The sequence below is a fragment of the Chrysemys picta genome, chromosome 8, assembly GCF_011386835.1.
Source record: "Chrysemys picta bellii isolate R12L10 chromosome 8, ASM1138683v2, whole genome shotgun sequence".
In the NCBI taxonomy this organism is placed as follows: domain Eukaryota; kingdom Metazoa; phylum Chordata; order Testudines; family Emydidae; genus Chrysemys; species Chrysemys picta.
In genome coordinates, this window is record NC_088798.1 from 10,273,613 (window position 1) to 10,293,432 (window position 19,820).

Genomic DNA, 19,820 nt, shown 5'->3' on the forward strand with positions numbered 1-19,820 from the left:
ATCTGTTCCACCTTGTGACGCTCTGCGGGCTTGTCTACACTTGAAATGTTACAGCAGCATAGCTACGGTTGCACCACTGAAGTGCTTCAGTATAGACATTACCTACACTGGCAGATTGGCGTAGGTAATTGATCTCCTTGGGAGGTGGTAGCTAGGTCAATGGAAGAATTCTTCCATCAACCTAGTACTGTCTACGCCGGAGGTTGGCTACGCTGCTCAAGACGTGTGGATTTTTCATATCCTTGAAGGATATATCTGGGTCAGCCTAACTTTTTAGCGTGGACGAGGCCCTTTCCCAGATCTGAGGTAGAGTTCTGTTTAGCTCAAAAGCTTGTCTTTTTCACCAACAGAAGTTGGTCAAATAAAAGATATTACCTCACTCACCTGGTCTCTTTCTAATATCTGAGGACCAACATGTCTTCAACAACACTGCAAACTTCAATGTTTCAATGTGAAACTCAGTTTGCTGAGCTGTCAGACAAGATTGAACACATTTTATGTGAATGAGGTAGTGTAAGATTAACTTGCTGCAAACATGTAGGTAACATGTGATCTCTGCACATTGAGGTTTGCTGAACGCTCCAGTGAATCCAGATCAATTCCAGGTTTCACTGGCTTATTAAGTAATTTAAAACAAATAGCTGGCTTCTTCAGTCTTTCAGGCAAAGGTAGTGTAGGGATAATTCTGTCCTTGATGTGACGCTGTTTGGGCTGTACATCGAAGAAGCTTATAAGAGCATCTGTCTGCTTTTTCAGAATATTTTATGCATGGCTATTTCTATCAATATTGTGTGTCTTGTGTGAGAAGGAAAAGAGATCTTATCATACAAATAACATTTTGTATTATCAGCTTTCATATAAGCTGTATCTCTGTTTTAGTGTTAAAATCAGATGTAATGAGTAATAGAGAAATTAAGTATAGATAGGGCAGAAAAGATGTCTTCAGTTGCTACTTAAAATGAGAGACTGTGTGTGAGGCAGAAACCTAGATAGTTTCAGACTTATGTGCTGCACAGGAGAAAGCTCTTGCATAGGGTGCAATTGTAAGGAAAGGGCAGAGAGGAAGGTTGTTGCTAGATGACTTAAAAACCTTTTGAACTGGATGCTGAATGTACTGGAATGTTCCTTATTGTCATCCTCCTTCAGGCATATACAATTCTTTTTTTCTGTGAACAAATGTGGAAATGAACACTTGAGTATATATAAATTTAAAATATCTGTCTATTGCTTCTAGTAACTCAGCGTGAGAAAACAAAACAAAGGCAAAAGTTAACCACTAGTAGTACATACTAATGATAGACTATTAATCTTGTTTAGAGACTGAACAAGATCTCCTGAGCGATACTTCATTTAATTGTGTATTGAAAACTATTATTGTTCCATACATGATACTGTTAACTATATTCCTTACTTTTCTTGGGGTGCAATACAAAATAGAGTACTACTTGCTTTATAATGGTGCTGTGGTAAATGCTAAGTCTATCACAAAAACAAAATATGTATACACTTATTTAGAAAATTATAAAGCCTTTGTAGAAATAGCCATTGGTTTTCTGTACAACCAAGGTGCAGTCTTTTCACCAAGTATCTGGTTTAATTGTTAAACTTAAATACAAAGAGTAAATCTTCCTTTCCCCCCCTCCTCTTTGCAGTATCCAGGCTACTTCCAATTTTGTCAATGCTTTATACATTCCAGTAGTGTAGTGATAGTGTGTGCTGCTGATGTCACTGCTTGCCTTATCAGGATTTTTGCTCTTTGTTTCACAGGGAGCTGTGATTGGTATAGACGATGAGGACGACAGTACCTTCACAATAACTGTTGATCAGAAAACCTTCCATTTCCAGGGTGAGCTGAAAGATGAGGTTCTTTCTTCTTGCAATAGATGTGACTGCTGCTGTCTATCTTCCTGTTTTGGTGTTCGATGGCTGATTTTAAATGTTTGGCAACTGAACTGCATGAATGAGCACCCTGGGAACATTCTGGATACAGAGGTGCTGCAGGTTAGGCAGGGATTTATATCTGCAGTGAATACATATGTGCTAGAAAAGACTGTATCTTTGGCAGGATTTGGTGATTAAAAATTTAAAGGATAAATCAGTCATAATGGGCTTCTGCTGATGGGTAATGTTGGCAAAACATTGCCAATCTTCATTGTCAGGATATATGATTAAGCCTTTCTGCATGAAGAGTCACAAGACCAGTGTGAAGGTTGCAATTTGTGTTTATTTGGATTTGAAACTCAGTTTTGAGGAGACTAGAGGCAACATTTGGCTTAAAGATGGATCTTTGCTTCAAGATCTGCAAGTTTGCATTAATTTCATCTGCATTTCTGTGTCTTGTCTGCCAATCACCATTTCTCTGCTCTTATCCTTTTAATCATATTTACTAACTCCAATGCCATCTGCCACTGCTATGTTTCGTCATTGCATGCTATGGTTCACCGGTAGAAAGGGTAAGGTACTGTATAATTGTTCTCATTGCGGTTGGTACAGAACCCTTAAATATCTTTAACCACAGCATTGGTAAATGTTGTCATGACATTTTGTTTTAAAGTACCTCTTTTCTCCCGTCGTACAGTTAAGATCATGTAGTTGTCTCGTGGGTTAAAACCTTCAATTAACATCTATTTGTCCTTCTCCTGGTACTCTCCCACCCCCACTACTTCTTTGAAATGTAGAGTGAGGGAAGAATTTTATTTATAACTGTCTTATATGGAGTTGGAAAATGTAAGTAAATATTTCAGGGCTGTGTATGTGACAGCATTTACATTTGTATAACATTGGAATATATCTATAACCTTCATTGTGCTGTATAGATTTACAAATTAATATTTCAAAATCAGCATGCATTTTGAATTGTTAAGGTGAAATAAGAGCAGTATTTGAGAATGTATTTCTATAATATCAAATGATAAACATTAGTCATGCACCATGTTTTTCATTGGCATATGTATTTTCTATGCTACAGTACCTCCTAAATGATATGGCTATACTCTAGCTTCACTGCATTAAGCTTCATAAACCTTCCCTTTATAAAGCTCTGCTGACAGCAAGACTTAACTCCTCTGTTCTCAAGGATAGCTGATAAAACACAAAGGTAAGCTAGTTTCTAATGTAGATAACTGAATACAAAACACTGGTATTCTTCAATGCTACAAAGCTAAATATTTATAAATATTTCTGTATGAGAGCTTGATGCAGGTAAAGGGTGAAACCTGGAATTCTCTTGTTTTTAGTTTCTAGGGAAATCTCTTGTGCAGGTTCCTCATCTGCTGTATTGTTTCCCTATGGAAGGCGACTGAAACCTCTTGAGAGAAGACTGTCATTTGATAAAAATATTAGTCTTGCTTATAATAAATTGTATTTGGTAGGATACTTAAACAATTCCTCCATAAGTACTAATTCTGTCATTCATATTCACATAGATATCCATGCTTTAGAACTTTAAGATGTTAAAAAATACATGTACATTTTAATCAGTTATCTTGTTTTTGTTTTCTAATTTAGGATCTATGTCCAGTACAGCAATTTCTTTCTTCGAACAGCTTTTTAAAAGTGCTTACATTAATTTGCTGAAGACTGTAACTTGGCCTATAGCCAGCAAATTGTGCTAATGTTAAGGAAAAAAATCAATGTACACCACTGACTCTGTATTTTCAATTTACAGTAAAAATTGTAATCTCACAGCATTTCAATGTAAAACAAATCTAGGCTTGTGGAAGTTTTCTTTTTTTAAAACTATATATTTTTAAAATGTATAATACATATCCTATATAACATAAATTGTGTATTGTGTGCAAATATTGTGTGTGTACATACATACAGATAGATAAAATGCCTGGAATATTATGGCATGAAGGTTTTGTTAGGAATGAATTCGGGATGATTACATCACTCCGGAGTTGTGAAGTCATGACTGAGTTATGCAGATTTTTCTAAATGAGTTCTGATAAAACCTTTAGTACAATCAGATTTTATTATAGATTGTATATATGTAATCCATGAACACATTGCTCAGCAAGAATTTATTATGTTAGATGCACACTATCAGTATTTGTCAGCGCATGTAGTGTCTACACTTAAGCGATAGAGTAGTGCAGCTGCGGCAGTGCAGCTTCGTCGTGGTAGCATTTCAAGCCCTAGGTGTTCAGACCCTTGAAATACTTTGTTTTTTTTCCTCTGCCCACCACATATATAGCTCATCACTTAGCCAAGCTATATATTTAGTTTTTTTCATTTGGAAAGTCAGGCTTTCATCCCCTTACATCGCTTTGTTCAGTTTAGTGTCCTCTAGAATGTTAGTGTTCGGAAACCAATCTAATGAACAGAACAGAGTGTTCCAGGTGCAGTCTTGCCTCCTTAATATGTGACTTGATGTCTGTTGCAACTTGCAATCGCATTGTGGATGGTGGCGGTTGTTGGTTTTCTGGGTTGGTTTATTTTGGTGGGTTTATGTAAAGAAATATGAATTGTGGACTTTTTAACTTGGAAAAGATACCATCAATTTGACACTCTCTCACTTCTATCTGAAAATGTATTGTTTGAGAATGGATCTAAGGGGGCATCATCGTTTCACAGCAGGTATTTGCCATCCATGTTTCACTGCTGCTGTATAAATAAAGTTCTGAGAGATCAGAGAGGGTCCTGTACATTGATGTGAGCTGGACTTGCAGTAGCTCTTGCTCTCTGGCAGCTAGCCATGGATAACAGCAGGGCTTTAACCTCTTTTTCTCCTACCCCTCTCTCAACATAGTATCACAATGTTGCCATGAGAAGGAAGCATAAATGCACCGGTGCACCTCTTCTGCTTCTGTAGGTGCACTGTGAGATGGGAAAGCAGATTACTGCCTTCCCAGCCCCTCAGTTCCTTTCCTGGCTGCCTGCAGTCACAGTTGGGAAGGTAAAGGGAGTGGATGGCCAGGCACAGAGTTCTAGTGCATAGGGGAAGAGTACTTATTTAGTATGCGGTGAGGCTGTGAGCCCTAATCAACATTTGTGCTGGTGGGGACTTAGTTTCAGTTTATGGGAAGAGCAGGCAACACCAGGAATTGGTGGATGGGGTACAGCAATTGGTGGATGGGGTACATGTAGCCACTGTTAATGTGGGTGCCTGAAACCCCAGCAAGTAAGAGCAGGGTGGAAGGGTGGGCTCAGAGCCCTGGAAGGTTGAGTTCCTGAGAGCTTCTGACAGTGGGAGGAAAGGCCAGTCCTTGCAAATGGAGGGAGGGGGTCCTTGAAGGACCAGCAAGAAGCTTGCATAGTGGAAGAGGCAACCCCAGCAGCCTGGTTCAGGAGAGATGGTCAGCAAAAGCCCAGCAAACCAAGAGGAAGCTGAGGGGAGACTCTGTGGCCCAAGCATATTCTATCCTGGGGGAGGGAGCTGTACTTTCTCACCTGCCTCTCTTGTGCTTCCATGGCTTGGCTTCTCACTCAGCTTCTGCCATCTTCTCTAGACTCTCGTGCAGGTCTCTTCCCTTCGGGGTTCCTGTAGTTGATTATAGCAGTACAGGTGACATATTAAGGATAAGGGCCCAGAGGGCAAAATACCACCTAAAATGGCTATAACTGGAAGATTGATAGATTCCAAGGTCAGAAATGACCATCTACTATGACTTCCTGTAGAACACAGACAATATAGTTTCCCCAAAATAATTCTTAGAGCATGTTTTTTTAATTAAAGCATCCAATCTTGTTTTAAATATTGCCAGTGATGGAGAATCCATCACGATCCTTGGTAAATTGTTCTAATGGTTAATTACCCTCACTGTTAAGTTACCAGATTTAGAGACATTATTTTTCTAGCATTTATACCTTGAACATAGTGACTTACTGCTGTTGCCAATCATTTCTATGACTCATACCCTGCTATGGGAAAGTTCCCTCGTGTCCTCTGAGACTTTTACCAGCAAGAGCAGCAGCAGAGCTGAAACTGCAGCAATGACAAGCACGTGTGTGCACAGAGGAGGGGAGGAGGCCTGGGTCTGAGCATGGTTAATGTTCTGGAGTCTTCTGGACAGCTTTTGTTTATCTGGAGTGGCAGTTGCACATTTGCCTCCCTCATGCTAGGTGAAATGTCGTTAATAAATAAGGCTGCAGGCAGTGAGCAGACTTCCTCTTCAGCTCCTCTCCTTAGTTCTAGAGGCTACTCCCAGAGCACCTGAGCAGGCAGCCAATTACTGTACGCTCATTTTCCTCACTGCTCCCTTTTCTGTCCAGTGCAAAGTGGAAAAGTCTATACTCATACCCACACAATGAACAGACCTCATTGGGGCTGCTCTGGACTCCACCACCAGAGCATACTTGCCCATGGACAGATTTGCCACAATATCCAGCTTCATCTCTACGATAGAGCAAAACCCACAAACCAAAGAAGGGCTTGTCTTCAACTCCTGGGCTATATGGCAGCCTACACACTTGCTACACCCTTAGCAAGACTATGCTCTCAGTATCTTCAAGCCTGGCTGAGGACAGTCTACGTCCCCAACAATCAATCAGTCCAAATGGATGTCTATACTTCAGAGGGTCCTCCACACTTCCAATTGGTGAAAAGCTCCCCAAAAGGTCTGTGAGGAAGTGCCATTCTTGTAACCTTCCCTTGCAAAGACCATCACCACGGATGCATCCCTACTAAGCTAGGGCATATGCATTCAGGACTTCACAGCTCAGGGTAAACAGTCCCTGCAGGAGGTGACCCTCTGCATCAATGTATTAGAGCTTAAGGTGACTACTTATGCTTACCATCACTTCCTACCCCACCATGTCAGGGGCCACTCAGTCAGAATAATGGTAGGCAATAGAGCAGCAATGTATTCTATTATCTCTGCAAGGCCACCACCTGGTCTCCAGTGCACACCTTTTCCCAATGCTATGCTCTCATACCTGTTTCCAGAGCCGAGACAGCTTTGAGTGAAGTTCTATAGTGCGTACTGAATCTGCCGCTTCCACACTCTCCTCCATAATCAAAGTATTGCTCTGCAATCTCCTGAAGTGGAGCACTTACAGGGATAACTCAAAGGAGAGGTTTCTTACCGTGTACAGTGACTGGAATTCTTCAAGATGTTTTGTTCCTATGGCTACGCCACTATCTATCCTCCTCCCCCTCTGCTCAGAGTCTTTCTGTTTAGATTTCATGTTTAAGAAGGAACTGGAGCATCAGTGGGTCCACCTTCCCCTATATACTTTCACATCAGAGCACAAGAATGTGTAGGGTGCAGACCTGTGGACACCGCTGATGAAAATCTGATCCAGAGCGCACTAGTGCATGCACATCTTAAAATGGAGCACCCATATTGACAAAGATCTCAAATTCCAGTTACTGTACAAGGTAAACAACTTCTTTCTGTGAATTCAGTCTAGAAATTCAACCAAGATGTTCACAAGGCTTATTTTGATGTCAGAGACATCTCTCTATTTGAAGCAGTCTCCTAGATATTTTGACTGTTTCCCTGCTGTGGTTTTTAATGGTAAAGGTCTGTAATGTAGACAGGGCTGTATAAAATTATGCTAATTACACTATAATACTGGTAGAGAAGGTTTTTCTGGGTGAAAAGCTTTTGTTTACAGGTTTTTATAACTTCTAAATACCTTTTTGGATGAACGTCGAACAGTGGCAAAATATTTTGGTAAAATAGAATTTTAACAATCTATATGGCTGTATCAGAGAAGGGTGCATGTGGTGCAGTTTGCATTACTTAACACTAAATATTGTTGACATCCCCCTAACTCCCTTCTTTTTCACTTGAACAGCTTTTATTAAAAACTTCAGGATTGAATGGACTTGGTGCAACCTATTTGTTTTGGGATACTAGAAAATTCATTTAAAGTTACCTGTGAAAATAGCATACTGTGGAATGCTAGCTTTTTAGTCTGATTGAATTGTATGTTGTGTATATGTACTTATTAGATGAACATAGATTAAAAGGCAATACAAGCTCACTTCCATAGAGGGAGGGAAAGATATTTGCTAGATACTCACGTTAGTAAAAAATCTGCCTTGATAGTCACCAATGGATTAAAATAAACGATTATGCATTGTTACATATTCTAAATGTCCCTTCCAGATGCACCTTTACCCCGATATAACGCGACCCGATATAACACTAATTCGGATATAACGTGGTAAAGCAGTGCTCCGGGGGCGGGGCGGCGCACTCGGGTGGATCAAAGCAAGTTTGATATAATGCAGTTTCACCTATAATGCGGTAAGAGTTTTTGGCTCCTGGGTACAGTGTTATATCAAGGTAGAGGTGTACTTCTGAAGAATTTTCCATTCTGAACCCAGGTTTCCAAACTAAAACATTTTGGTACTTGCTTTAAACACCCATGAATGGGGAGTGGATCTTAGTGTTTATCAGTGATTTGGAAGAAAACCGACTTCTTGCTGGTTAAGTTTTCAGATGAGACACAAATTGGAGTAGTAAGGAATAAGAACCAGTCAGTTCAACAGAGGAATTTGAATCATTGTGGTAAGCTGTGCTCATTTGAACATGCATTTTAATATATCTAGGATCCAAGAATTCCATATTACAGGATTGGGGACTGTGTTTTGGGAAGCAGCGATTAAAAGGACAGGGATATTGTTAGATTGAACATGAGTTCCCAGGCTGCTGATGTGACCAAAAGAGCAAATGTGATCCTTGGGCACACGAGCAGGGGAGTTTCCAATAGAAGTATGGATGTGGTGTTGGGTCCCTCCTGGCCAACCTTCTCAACCTCCCCTCCACCCCCAAGGACTATGCCCGAGTTCCTGGCTTTAAAATTGTGCTTCTCGCCTGTGCTCATTTTCAGTGAGTGACGAGCACCAGCGCTACCTGTACTGCCTCAGGTACATGGTCGCCCGCTGCACTATCTGTAAGTTGTTCCTGCCTCGAACATGGGAGGCTCAAGAACTTCTGCTCTGTAAGTTCTTGATGGAGAAGGCCATGCATGCACAGATGTATTCAGATCTGGAACCAGTGGTGCACCACCCTGCACTGGCGCCCAGCCCTCCTCCGAGCACCTCCCAGGCACCGGATCTGATGGTACTGAGACTGCTGGCTACGCCCCGCCGTGAGGGAAAGAAGCATGGACACAGATATAAGCACAGATCCCCATCCAGGACTGCTCAAAAACATAGCATTTCCTCCTCAAACCATGCTTGGTTGGGTGAGAAGTTGCACGTCTCTCTGGCCACTGGACGAGCTCTCATGTTACTCCGGGTGGAGGGTAAGGAAAAACAGAAGCAGGATCCACCGTTACCAGCACCTACCCTGGTGACTGCATTGGTTCCTTCATCAGCGCATCTCCTGCTGGCACTGTTGACGGTGCTTGGACCCCGGGGTTTGTCTCGTGTGACCCTGCGCACTCCCGGCTGCCTGGAATTGCTGCTATCGATGGAAGAGTTGCTTCTCCCATACCTATGCTCCTCTCTGGCCCTACACACACCACCATCTCGCCATCTCCAGCAGATGAATCGCTACTGCTGCCCCCAGAGTGGCATGTCTCCTTGCCGCACCTCAGCCCTTCGGCACTGTCTGCACCCCCTATTGCTGGAATTGTCCTCCAAGTCCGAGGGCTTCTCAGCACTGGAACTCTTGTTCTCACCCGCCCCCCCCCCCCCCCCCCCCGCAGCCAGAATTGCACTGCTGACTACCATATCCCTTGGCCTATGACCCTGCTGCAGAACCATGGTACTGCTCTCTGTGAGGCCCACCCATGCACAGAGATCCTTACTACTGGCCCAACTGGCCGCCATGGGATCCCTATTGAGGGTGCCAGACTCCCTTGGTGGCTTCATTCCAACTGTTCCTTGTTCGCCCTCCAGCACAGTCTGTTTATGAGAAGAAGTTAGGAGAGGTTGAACCGGTACTGCCGGTTCCCCTGACGAGGCTCTGGTTCCTGCCTCACTATCCCCTCTAGATGACCACCACCACCAATATCAAGAACCATTACAATGGGTGGTGATGGATCTGGGGATCCTGTTGGAGGAGGTCCAGGACATGCAACACCAGCTCCTGGACATCCTCCAACCCCAGGGAGACCTACTCAAGTAGCTCTCCTTATCAACAATGCTGTCCTGCAACCAGTGCAATTGGTGTGGTATACTCCTGCCTCTGATCCTATTAAGGGAGTACAATTCCTTTTTACTCATTCACCTCCAAATTGCCTTGTGGGTCTCGCAGAGGCAGAATGAGTCGGCCAGCGCTCTCAGAAATCCATTTCTCCACACAGAATGGCAAAAGAGATGGACCTGCTGGGCTGGAAAGCCATCTTCACATGCGTTGATTCCAGTTTTGGCTTCTCTCAGTCTACAGACCACACCATGACTGCCTGGACAGCAAAGTCCTGATCCCCCAGGAGGTACTGATGTCCTTCATAGGGTGGACCGACACTTCCCAAGTCCTGGTCGGTACTCCCTTCATAATTCCCATGCCACGCTCATAACGGACACTTCCCTCGCGGGTTGGGGCACTCACCTAGACCGCCACACTGCATAGAGCATTTGGATGCCTCAGAATGCATATAAACATCCTGGAACTGAGGACGGTCCGTCTTGTCTGCCACTTTCTTTCCTTCATATGGGCCAAGCACATAAAATTATTCTGACAACATTGCAGCGGTAATTTACATCAACAAAAAGGGCAGTGCCAAGTCTCCCTACCTCTGTTCAGAGTCCATCCACCTTTGGAAATGGTGCATCAAACATCAAGTCACACTCCACGTACCTCCTGGGCACCCAAAGACTCCCTGTCAGATATGCTCAGCAGGACACTACCTGAACCATGAGTGGAAGCTGCACAGTGCCAAGCTTTGGTGCCTCTTCCACTAATGGGGCACCCAACTCTGAGACCTCTTCTCCATTTGAGACCACCACAAACTTTCGCTTTATTGTGTCAGAGGAGCCATGTGGGAGTACTTGCAGGGTGACGCCCTTCTCCTCCTCTAGATGGACTCCCTCCACTACACCTTTTTCCCTCCCCCCGCAAGTCCTGTACAAGACTCGTCGGGATCAAGTGACGGTAATCCTAATAGTTCCATTCTGGCCCTATTGGTTTTGGTTCACAGACCTCCCAAACCTCTCTGTCTGCACACCACTCTATTTCCACACACTACTGCATCTCCTCATGCAAGACTGGGGTCGACGCTAACATTCCATTCTCAGCCGTCCTCACTTCACAGCTTGGTTTTTGGATGGAGCTCGGGGATAGATAGAGCATGCTCCACCCCAGTGCAATGTATCCTTACCCAAAGCAGGAGGGCATCAACCAGGGCCTGCTACCAGGTGAAATGAAAGCACTTCACCTCCTGAGCTCACCTCCACAAATACCTGCTGTCTACGATATCCATACCTATCATTCTCAACTATCTTCTTGAACTCGAGACTTTGGGCCTAGCCTTCAGATCCATACGGGTCCAGGTAGCAGCACTCAGTGCCTTTCTCCCCTCAGTGGTTGGCACTTCTGGGCTCACACACACTACCACCCTATGTTTCCTAAAAGGTTTGCCCAATACCTTCCCAGCTGTACTCAAACCTACACCCTTGTGGGACCTTAATCTCATTCTCTCTGCTTTCAGGAAACCACCCTTTGAGGCCCTAGCAATGTCTTCCCTTTCTCATCTCTCCATGAAAATAATCTTCTGGGTAGCCATTACCTTGGCTAGACGAATCAGTGAGCTGGCAGCCATGATGGCTGACACCTACCCCTCCCCCCCACGTTGTCTTCCACAAAGACAGTTTCTTTACATGTTCACCTTAAATTCCTTTTGAAGGTGGTGTTGGAGTTCCTCCTAAATCAGTGTATCCACTTCCTGGTCTTCTGTCTCAAACCCCACACCTCCCACATTGACAGGATCCTCCATTCCCTTGGCATCCGACATGCAGCGGTGTTCTACCTCCACCGAACCCATGACTTCTGTGCATCAATTGCTGATGGTTGTAAGGGCCAAGCCTTCTCCTTACAGTGCATTTCCAAATGGGTTTCTCTGTAGTATCTGTGAATGCATGCACTCAACAATGTAACGCCATGTGATGTTGTCATGGCACACTTTACCTGAGCACAAGCGGCCACATTGGCCTGCCTCGCCGATGTCTCCTCCCAGGACATTTGTCGCACAGTGATGTAGCGTTCCATGCACAACTTCACATATCATTATGCCATCACCCACGCAATGGCTGCAGCTGTGGCCTGCGTTGTACTACAGACAGCACTTCCGAGCACATCCTCGCACCCACCTGCATGCTGGTCATTGCTCGCTACTCATCCACATTTGGAATCCATATAGGGACCATTAGTCGAAGAAGAGAAAGCTACTTACCTGTAACTGGAGGTTCTTCAAGATGTGTGGTCCCTATTTGGATTCCAGTACCCACCGTTCATCCCTTCTGCTATGGACTCGACTACTCAGTGGTAAGAGGAGATGTAATGGGAGAGGCGTCGAGCTGTATAGCCTATTATATCCTCAGCTGAGAGCATGAAAGGATGCACGTGCAGGTCAACAGACACTGCTGAAAAAACCTTCTGGCTCTGGTGCATGGCGTGTACGCGCATCCACGTTTGGGATTACAGGTAAGTAGCCTCTTCTATAAGATGCTGCATGTATATAGGGTTGTGTGAGCTTTTGTTGAAATACTATCCAAATGTGTATGCGTAAGGAAGTAGTTAGTTACATGTTATACCTGAGTTTTCATATTGTTTTGCCTTGGAGAAGTTAGCATCATAACCTTAAAATTAAATTTAACATTGCAATGTGTGAGTTTTCATTGTTTGTATTCTTTTTTTTCCTGTCTCTCCCTTCCCAGCTTCATTCTCCTTCAAAAGATGGGAGGAGGTGAGAAATAGGAAAAATTTAAAATCTTCAGACTCCTCCTCTGGAGTTTAGAAATTGTGAAAGCATAAAGACTTCAGCACATAATCCATTTTTTGCAGCTTAACTTGTGGGCAGATGAAATTTTTAAAAATAAAAACTATTATTGTAGGTTACATCTGCAAGATAGTATTATTGCTTACATTGTTAGCAAAAGTTAACATGGATTTTTGAAACAGTTCAAATGATTCTAACTAATTTTTAGTCAAAAATAATAAATAAAATGTGTTGAATTTTCAAATAGGACTATTCATACTTAATATTTTCAGTTATGAAATACATCCATTTGAGTTGCATATGAGCAAAAAAAAAAAATCTTGAAACTTAATTGAGAAGTGTGTTCCATCTCGCCTCTGTTCTTTTGTATAAGTAAAAGAATCTGAACAAACTAGCCAAATTTTCAGAGGAGAAAACAGCTATTTTAAAAAAATCAGAACTCTGAATAACTGCAAACTGTTACAGTAGAACTTAAAACTTAACCTTAAGTATAACAGGAGCTTCATCTCCTATTTAATTCTTTGTGTAATAAGACACAAACAGCCTCATCTGTAAAGCAAACCTCTACTTATGTTCATGCAACCTTGCACAGACTCCGGTACATGTACTTTAGTGTATGCTGTTGATGATGGGCTCTGCTCTTGCCAATTCAGGCCATTCCGTCAGTGTGAGCCACCTGAAAGAAAAGCAGTGTATGTCACTTTAACCTACAGTTCTTCCCTCTATCTTATAACACTTATTGTCTCCCTTGGGTGCCATCCAGTTAAGATGAGATTAGAAACTGGACAGTAAGGTTGTTGGCATGGTTTAATATTTTTTAGTGTGGGCATTGAACAGGGCTCCCTCCTCCACAAAAGTCCGCTCAGCCTCCATGGTTGTATAGTAAAGTGCACAGTGTGGTGTGGGTAAGTAGACTCAGGCTTGCTTGTCCTTGAATATTAGTAGTGTGATAGTTGGGGGTAGTGTATCAACCAGCACAGGGCAGGTGGCAATTGAGGCTGTGTCAGGGAATGAGTCTGGCTGAGCCAGCAAGGCACAACAGCAAGTTGGGACTGGGGACCAGGGACAGATGGGATGATGTTGCATTATCTCTTCTCAGACCACAGTGTAACAAGGCTGCTTCAAACAGCCTCTTCTGGGGACCGAGGCACTCAGTAGTACTGGCAGGATCAATTCAGAGCACAGGAGGAAACAAACTGGCCCACCAGTTAAAAGCTAGTAGGCATGACCACTGGTAACGCTTTCTTAAGATAGTGGTTGTATTGAGGTAGAAAAAGCCAGGATTGGGGAGTAGGGATTCCCTCTCGCTCGTCTGCTTCACTACCACTGATGGTATTAAAATGTCAGTAAAACTACTGACATTTTCAGCTGAGTGTCTGGTTGTGCATATTTCCAAAGGCTATGGGCTGAATTTGGCTTTTAGGCCATAGGTTGGAGAAACCTACAACAACTAAACAAGCATTGACTTTTCTGTAATTTAAAAAAAAAAAAAATTCTTGGCTAACCGTCACGATATTTTGTACACAGGAAGATTTGGTTTGAGTATGATCTGAACTCTGGTAATGATCGTGGCTGTCCATCCCTTAACCTGACTAGGTGGTGGTAGATTGATAGAGGTTAGATGTGGTCTCAGTCTTCCACTCTCATATCTTCCACTCTCTCTCACCCTCCCCTCCCCCCCCCCCCCCAAAAAAAAAAAAAAAAAAAGCACAGGTGTTAATCCTCAGGACAAGTACTCTGATGCCATGGAGATGAGCATGCTATACAAAATTAGATGGGCACAGCTTACTCATTTTCATCCACATGCATCAACCACAGTGAGGCACCAACCCTTCCCCCCCCCCTCCCCCAAGTAAGAAGTGTGGAGAGGGAGGGCTGGAAGATACCAAAGGAAGGGGCGGGGGGGGGGGAATAGAAAGAAGGAAGACTGAGACAACACCAAATTACTGATTTGGTATTCTGCAGAGTATAGGTAGGCATTCTTGTGGGTTAGGTCTCCTTACTTCTTAGTTCTGTCATTTATTCTGCAGTCCTCTACCCCTGGAATGTCTCGTTTCTCTGCTGGTCAGCCTCTACACTTTAATATATAATGAGGCCAGTCAGCCTATCTTTTGCATAGAAGATTGCCTAGATGGAGTCATTTTATCAGTAGCTTTTAGGGCTTACGAGTAATCGCAGTTAACACTTGCAATTAACTCAAAAATGCATCAGTCTGCACTGCTTTGGATTGTTATTGAGCAGAACCCATCATCAGCATGGACACATGTCCCCTGGAATGGTGGCCGAAGCATCTGGCATGTAAATATCTTGCGACGCCGGCTACAACAGGGCCATGAGAATGCCTGTTTTCACTTTCAGGTGACATTGTAAACAAGACGCGAACGGCATTATCTCCTGCAAATGTAAACAGACTTGTCTGAGCAATTGGTTGAACCAAGAAGTAGGACTGATTGGACTTGTAGGTGCTAAAGTTTTACATTGTTTTATTTTTGACTGCAGGTTTTTTTGTACATAATTCTACATTTGTAAGTTCAACTTTCATGATAGAGAGATTGCACTACAGTACTTGTAATGGAGGAATTGAAAAATACTATTTCATTTTTTTTACAGTGCAAACACTTGTAATAAAAATAAATATAAAGTGAGCACTGTACAGTTTGTATTCTGTGTTGTAATTGAAATCAATATATTTGAAAATGTAGAAGACATCCAAAAATATTTAAATGAATGGTATTGTATTATTGTTTAACAGTACGATTAATCACGATTAATTTTTTTAATCGCTTGACAGCCCTAGAAGCTTTACCTCTTATGTACCCTTCACCTGCCCTCTGCTTAGGGTGACCAGATAGCAAATGTGAAAAATCGGGACAGGGGGTGGGGGGTAATAGCTGCCTATGTAAGAAAAAGCTCTGAATATAATATAAGAAAAATACCCTATAAAATTGGGACATCTGGTCACCCTAGCTCTGCTCAACTGATGGCAGAAACAGCTTAACTTCACTCTTGCTATACTCTGTCCATGCAGACATAAGGAATTTGTTTGCCTTGACTGAAAGCCTACAAGTTCAGGTGACTGACTCTATCCTCAGCCTGACTACAGGCTAGGAAAGGGAGCTGACTGGAGAGAGAGCAGTGGAACTGTCATATAGTTGTCTTCAGTTCATTTGCATGCTGCAGTTCCATGGTTAAAATGTCCTTCTCCCAATTTAAAGAGAGTCCTCTATCTAAGAGGTCATAGCCATGAAATAGAGGTCTGACTTTTCACACTTTACCTGGCACTGGGTGTGAAATACTTTTTCCACTGAAGTCAGTGGTAAAACTCCCATTGACTTCAGTGGAGCCAGATTTTCACACCAACAGTTTGGCTATGTTTAAAATAAACATAGTGCAGAGGGCTTGATATAGCTAGAGTAAAGAATGCAGGAACTCCCACAAAGTCTGTGGGAGTTTTGCCTGAATAAAGAATGCATAATTAGTCCCATTGTCTCAGTGGGTGGAACAGACTTTTTCTCCTAGTTAGGGAGACTGCGTTACTTACAGACAGATCAGCCAATTGGTAAGTCGGTTAAAATGAATGAAAATAAAACCTGCATTTCTCCCTAGGAGATAATGTGTGTTTTTATAACAACAATGATTTTTAAAATAATTCTCTAGTTTTTTATTTTCATATTCACGTGCTGCTGCTTTTTTTACAGGGATGCTTTAATTTTGAGATGGTGGGTTTGTGCATTGTGTTCTCATGTACTGCTCTGTGTGACCTAGAAATGCTAGCTGTTAGTGCAGTGTAAACTAAAAGACATGTTGAACATATTTATATCTCACCTTTTGGATGCCATCAAGCCTTTGGTAGGAAAAGTAATCTAGTGTGCAATACTTTCACATTCCACACACGTTATATAAACATACATAGTCTCTTTTCACTAACAAAGTACTAGAATGCAATGGTGAATCTGAAGATGAAACTACTGAATCATTCTGTAGTATGGAGAAGGATACTGGTTGAGAGCATTCATGTACTAAAAGAAATGTGACCCCTTCTTTATCTTCCTTTTTATCATCTATTTAACTTCATCAAACAAAAAACCCACTTCTCTTTTTTTTTGTATTCCCTTCTTGTGTCTGAACCCGGCCCTTGTTATGCCTGCATTTCATGATGCCTGGCTGAATCAGTGCTTCTGAGACAGTTTTAGGAGGTGTTCCTTAGATTTGACCTTTCCAGTGATACTGTTGCACTATGAACAGCACAGTAGAACTAACTTCACACACACACACACACACACACACACACACACACACACACACACACACACACACACACACACACACACACACACACACACACACACACACACACACACACACACACACACACACACACACCTTTGCATCTGGAAGTACCCAACACTGTTAACTTGTTTTTATGGTGCTTAGCCTGATCTGCAATGCCGAAATCCTTACCCTCCTGTTCCTGATGTTGATGAATATTGTGTGGTGTGTGTGCTACAAAACTTCTTAAAATAACAAGAGGTCAGTTTGTCAGTTTCCCTCTTAAAAACAAAAGATGCGTAATAAACCTAACCTGATTGCTAGAAAGATTGGTCAGAAGTTATAATTTCCCACTTTGTATCTAGTGCAGGTTTTCCCCTGAATTGTTCTTCTGAGTGTTTTGGCTAATCCTTTTTTGAATGTTTCCATAGATTGTGCTTCAATGACCTCTTGGCTGTTGTTCCATTCTATAATTGCTCTTACTGCTAGGAAGCTTTTCCTTGCATTTAATCTCTCAGCAGCCATTCTGATTAGATTTAATTTAACCTTTCTGCTTGTTCTTCCTGAGAATTGCATGCTAGTGAAGCTTCTGAGCTTTTCTTAGTGGTTGGTACTGAGAGATGGATGGCTGATGAGTCACTATTGGCTAGAAAGTGTCTGCATGTAGGTCTCTTGGTTGGCAATAGGTGATTATTCATAAGGCTGCTGATTGGCAGTAGGTACTAAAACCACCAGTAAATAATCTTCACATTGCAGTCATTCCAGGATCTACTGGTAGAGGAGACTTAGTCTATTTTAGTACCAAGAGAGTTGATGTGATTCCTGAATTGCAGCTGTAGTTCATATGAAGCTGAGTGACCTTGACCAACAGTCTAATCATGGGTGGTTTTTCATGCTGTAAGCATATAAGCTATCTTTGTGACAGGGTGCAGGGTCACTACTGAGTCATCAGCACACACAAAGAAACACTGTCTTTCCTTTCCCCTCTACTGAACACCCATGGAAAAGGGAAAGGCATATGAACTGCTGCTGGAGGGACCGGAGGAGGAGCATGTATGTAGGGAGGGCTTTGAAGGCTGGGTTGATGCCTGGGCTTGCAGAAGTTTGTTCATTCTTTGGACTAGGTTGTTTGGTTTGTATTTATAAAGATTCCTTGATGCTGAATAGACTTTACTATTTGTGGCTGTTAAGTTTCTGCCCAATCATCCCAATTTATCTCTGTTTTACAAATCCTTAGCTTTGTGTATGAGTCCTATAGGAGATAGTTAGCAAATCTTAACATGTTACCTTCAGCACTGTAATCCTGCTTCAGTGTCAATTTGGAGGATATATGAGACACCACAACAGAAAGATGAATCAGTAAACAACCCTAGCTGTACACTTTACTCTAAAGTGATCTAAGAAACACAACGTGGGCAGAGGGTCCTGGTATGCCATGAGCTACTTAGTCTTGTGGCATTGACTACACTTCACTTTAACTGTCCAAGAAATGAGTAATCTTTTTTTCAGAGAGGAGGTCTGATGGCCACTACTTTGTTTTTGTATTTGAAAACTATCATTTAGTACACAAGGATTTGAAAAACTCCATAGACACTTGAAATATTGGTAAGAATGCGAAGAATTAACCAAGTTCAATATATATCACTGATGCTGATAATTTATTGGTGTTTGTATCATTGTTGTAGCCACGTTGGTCCAAGCATATTAGAGAGATGAGGTGGATGAGGTAATATATTTTAATGGACCAACTTCTGTTGGTGAAAGAGAAGCTTTGACCTGAAGAAGAGCTCTCTAGGCTCGAAATCTTCTTTCACCAAGGGAAGTTGGTCCATTAAAATATATTAGTTCACCCACCCTGTCTCTTTAATTCACTAGTGGTTTGTTTAAAAAGTGTAAACTATGTGAAACTTCCCTGCTCTGCCAGACAATCGGATCTTATTCTTGGGGTGGGACCAGAGACATTTCTTATGAAAAATATAATTAAGCTATATGCTACTGTCAAAATGAAGAAGGATATAATATTTTGCAACTAGGCTTATGCCATCTGACTTCAAGGTATACTGTTTTTCATAACAGATCTTGTTAGTCGGGTATATGGAACAGTAATTTGTGTGTTGCATTAAACTAAATCTGTTTTGCAACCATAATATTTCAAAATATTATCCTTCTTCATTTTGACAGTAGCATGTAGCTTAATTATATTTAGTTTGGAGGTCATGGAGGCTGCCAATGTGTCTTTTTAGTTCTGTTGCATTATAAACCTGTCCCCAGCAGCTTCTTCATATTAACACTTAATGTTATATCAGACCCAATTAGTGTGCTTGTGTCTGATACCATGGGAGTACTATATGACAGGACTTTCTGGCCAATGTCGTGGTATCATATCCTTAGTGTGCTATGTGGAATGCTATGGGTGGGGGAGAGAGAGAGACTACAGCTCGTAACATGGTGGTGCTGGCTGGTGTTCCCAGTGAATTCTTCGTGCCATTCCATATGATAGGGCAGCCCTCACCCTTCATCTGTCTGTGCTGTCGGGGAAGAGGAGGGAAAGATTCAATTTAACTAAAATAAGAGACCGACTGTGACCCATGTTGCCTGGAGGGGCCACACTGAGATTGCTTAATTAGTGCAAACCCCAAAGAATGGGGCAGACTATCCCCAAAACTGGTGGTTATTCTGATGATTTGGTTCACCAAGACAGCAACAAAACA

General features: G+C 42.3%; 1 protein-coding gene across 8 annotated transcripts in view; it reads left to right on the top strand.

Moving 5' to 3' along the window:
• OSBPL9 (oxysterol binding protein like 9) overlaps nucleotides 1-19,820 on the top strand; it is a 117,825-nt gene that overhangs the window by 12,969 nt on the left and 85,036 nt on the right. For 7 of the 8 annotated variants that reach the window (XM_008167967.4, XM_008167966.4, XM_042844986.2 and 4 more), the window contains one exon: nucleotides 1,768-1,846. The exons of the other annotated variant lie outside the window; for it this stretch is intronic. In XM_008167967.4, the coding sequence (XP_008166189.1) occupies nucleotides 1,768-1,846 (79 nt within the window). The remainder of the gene's footprint in view (nucleotides 1-1,767; nucleotides 1,847-19,820) is intronic. 8 annotated transcript variants of the gene reach the window in all.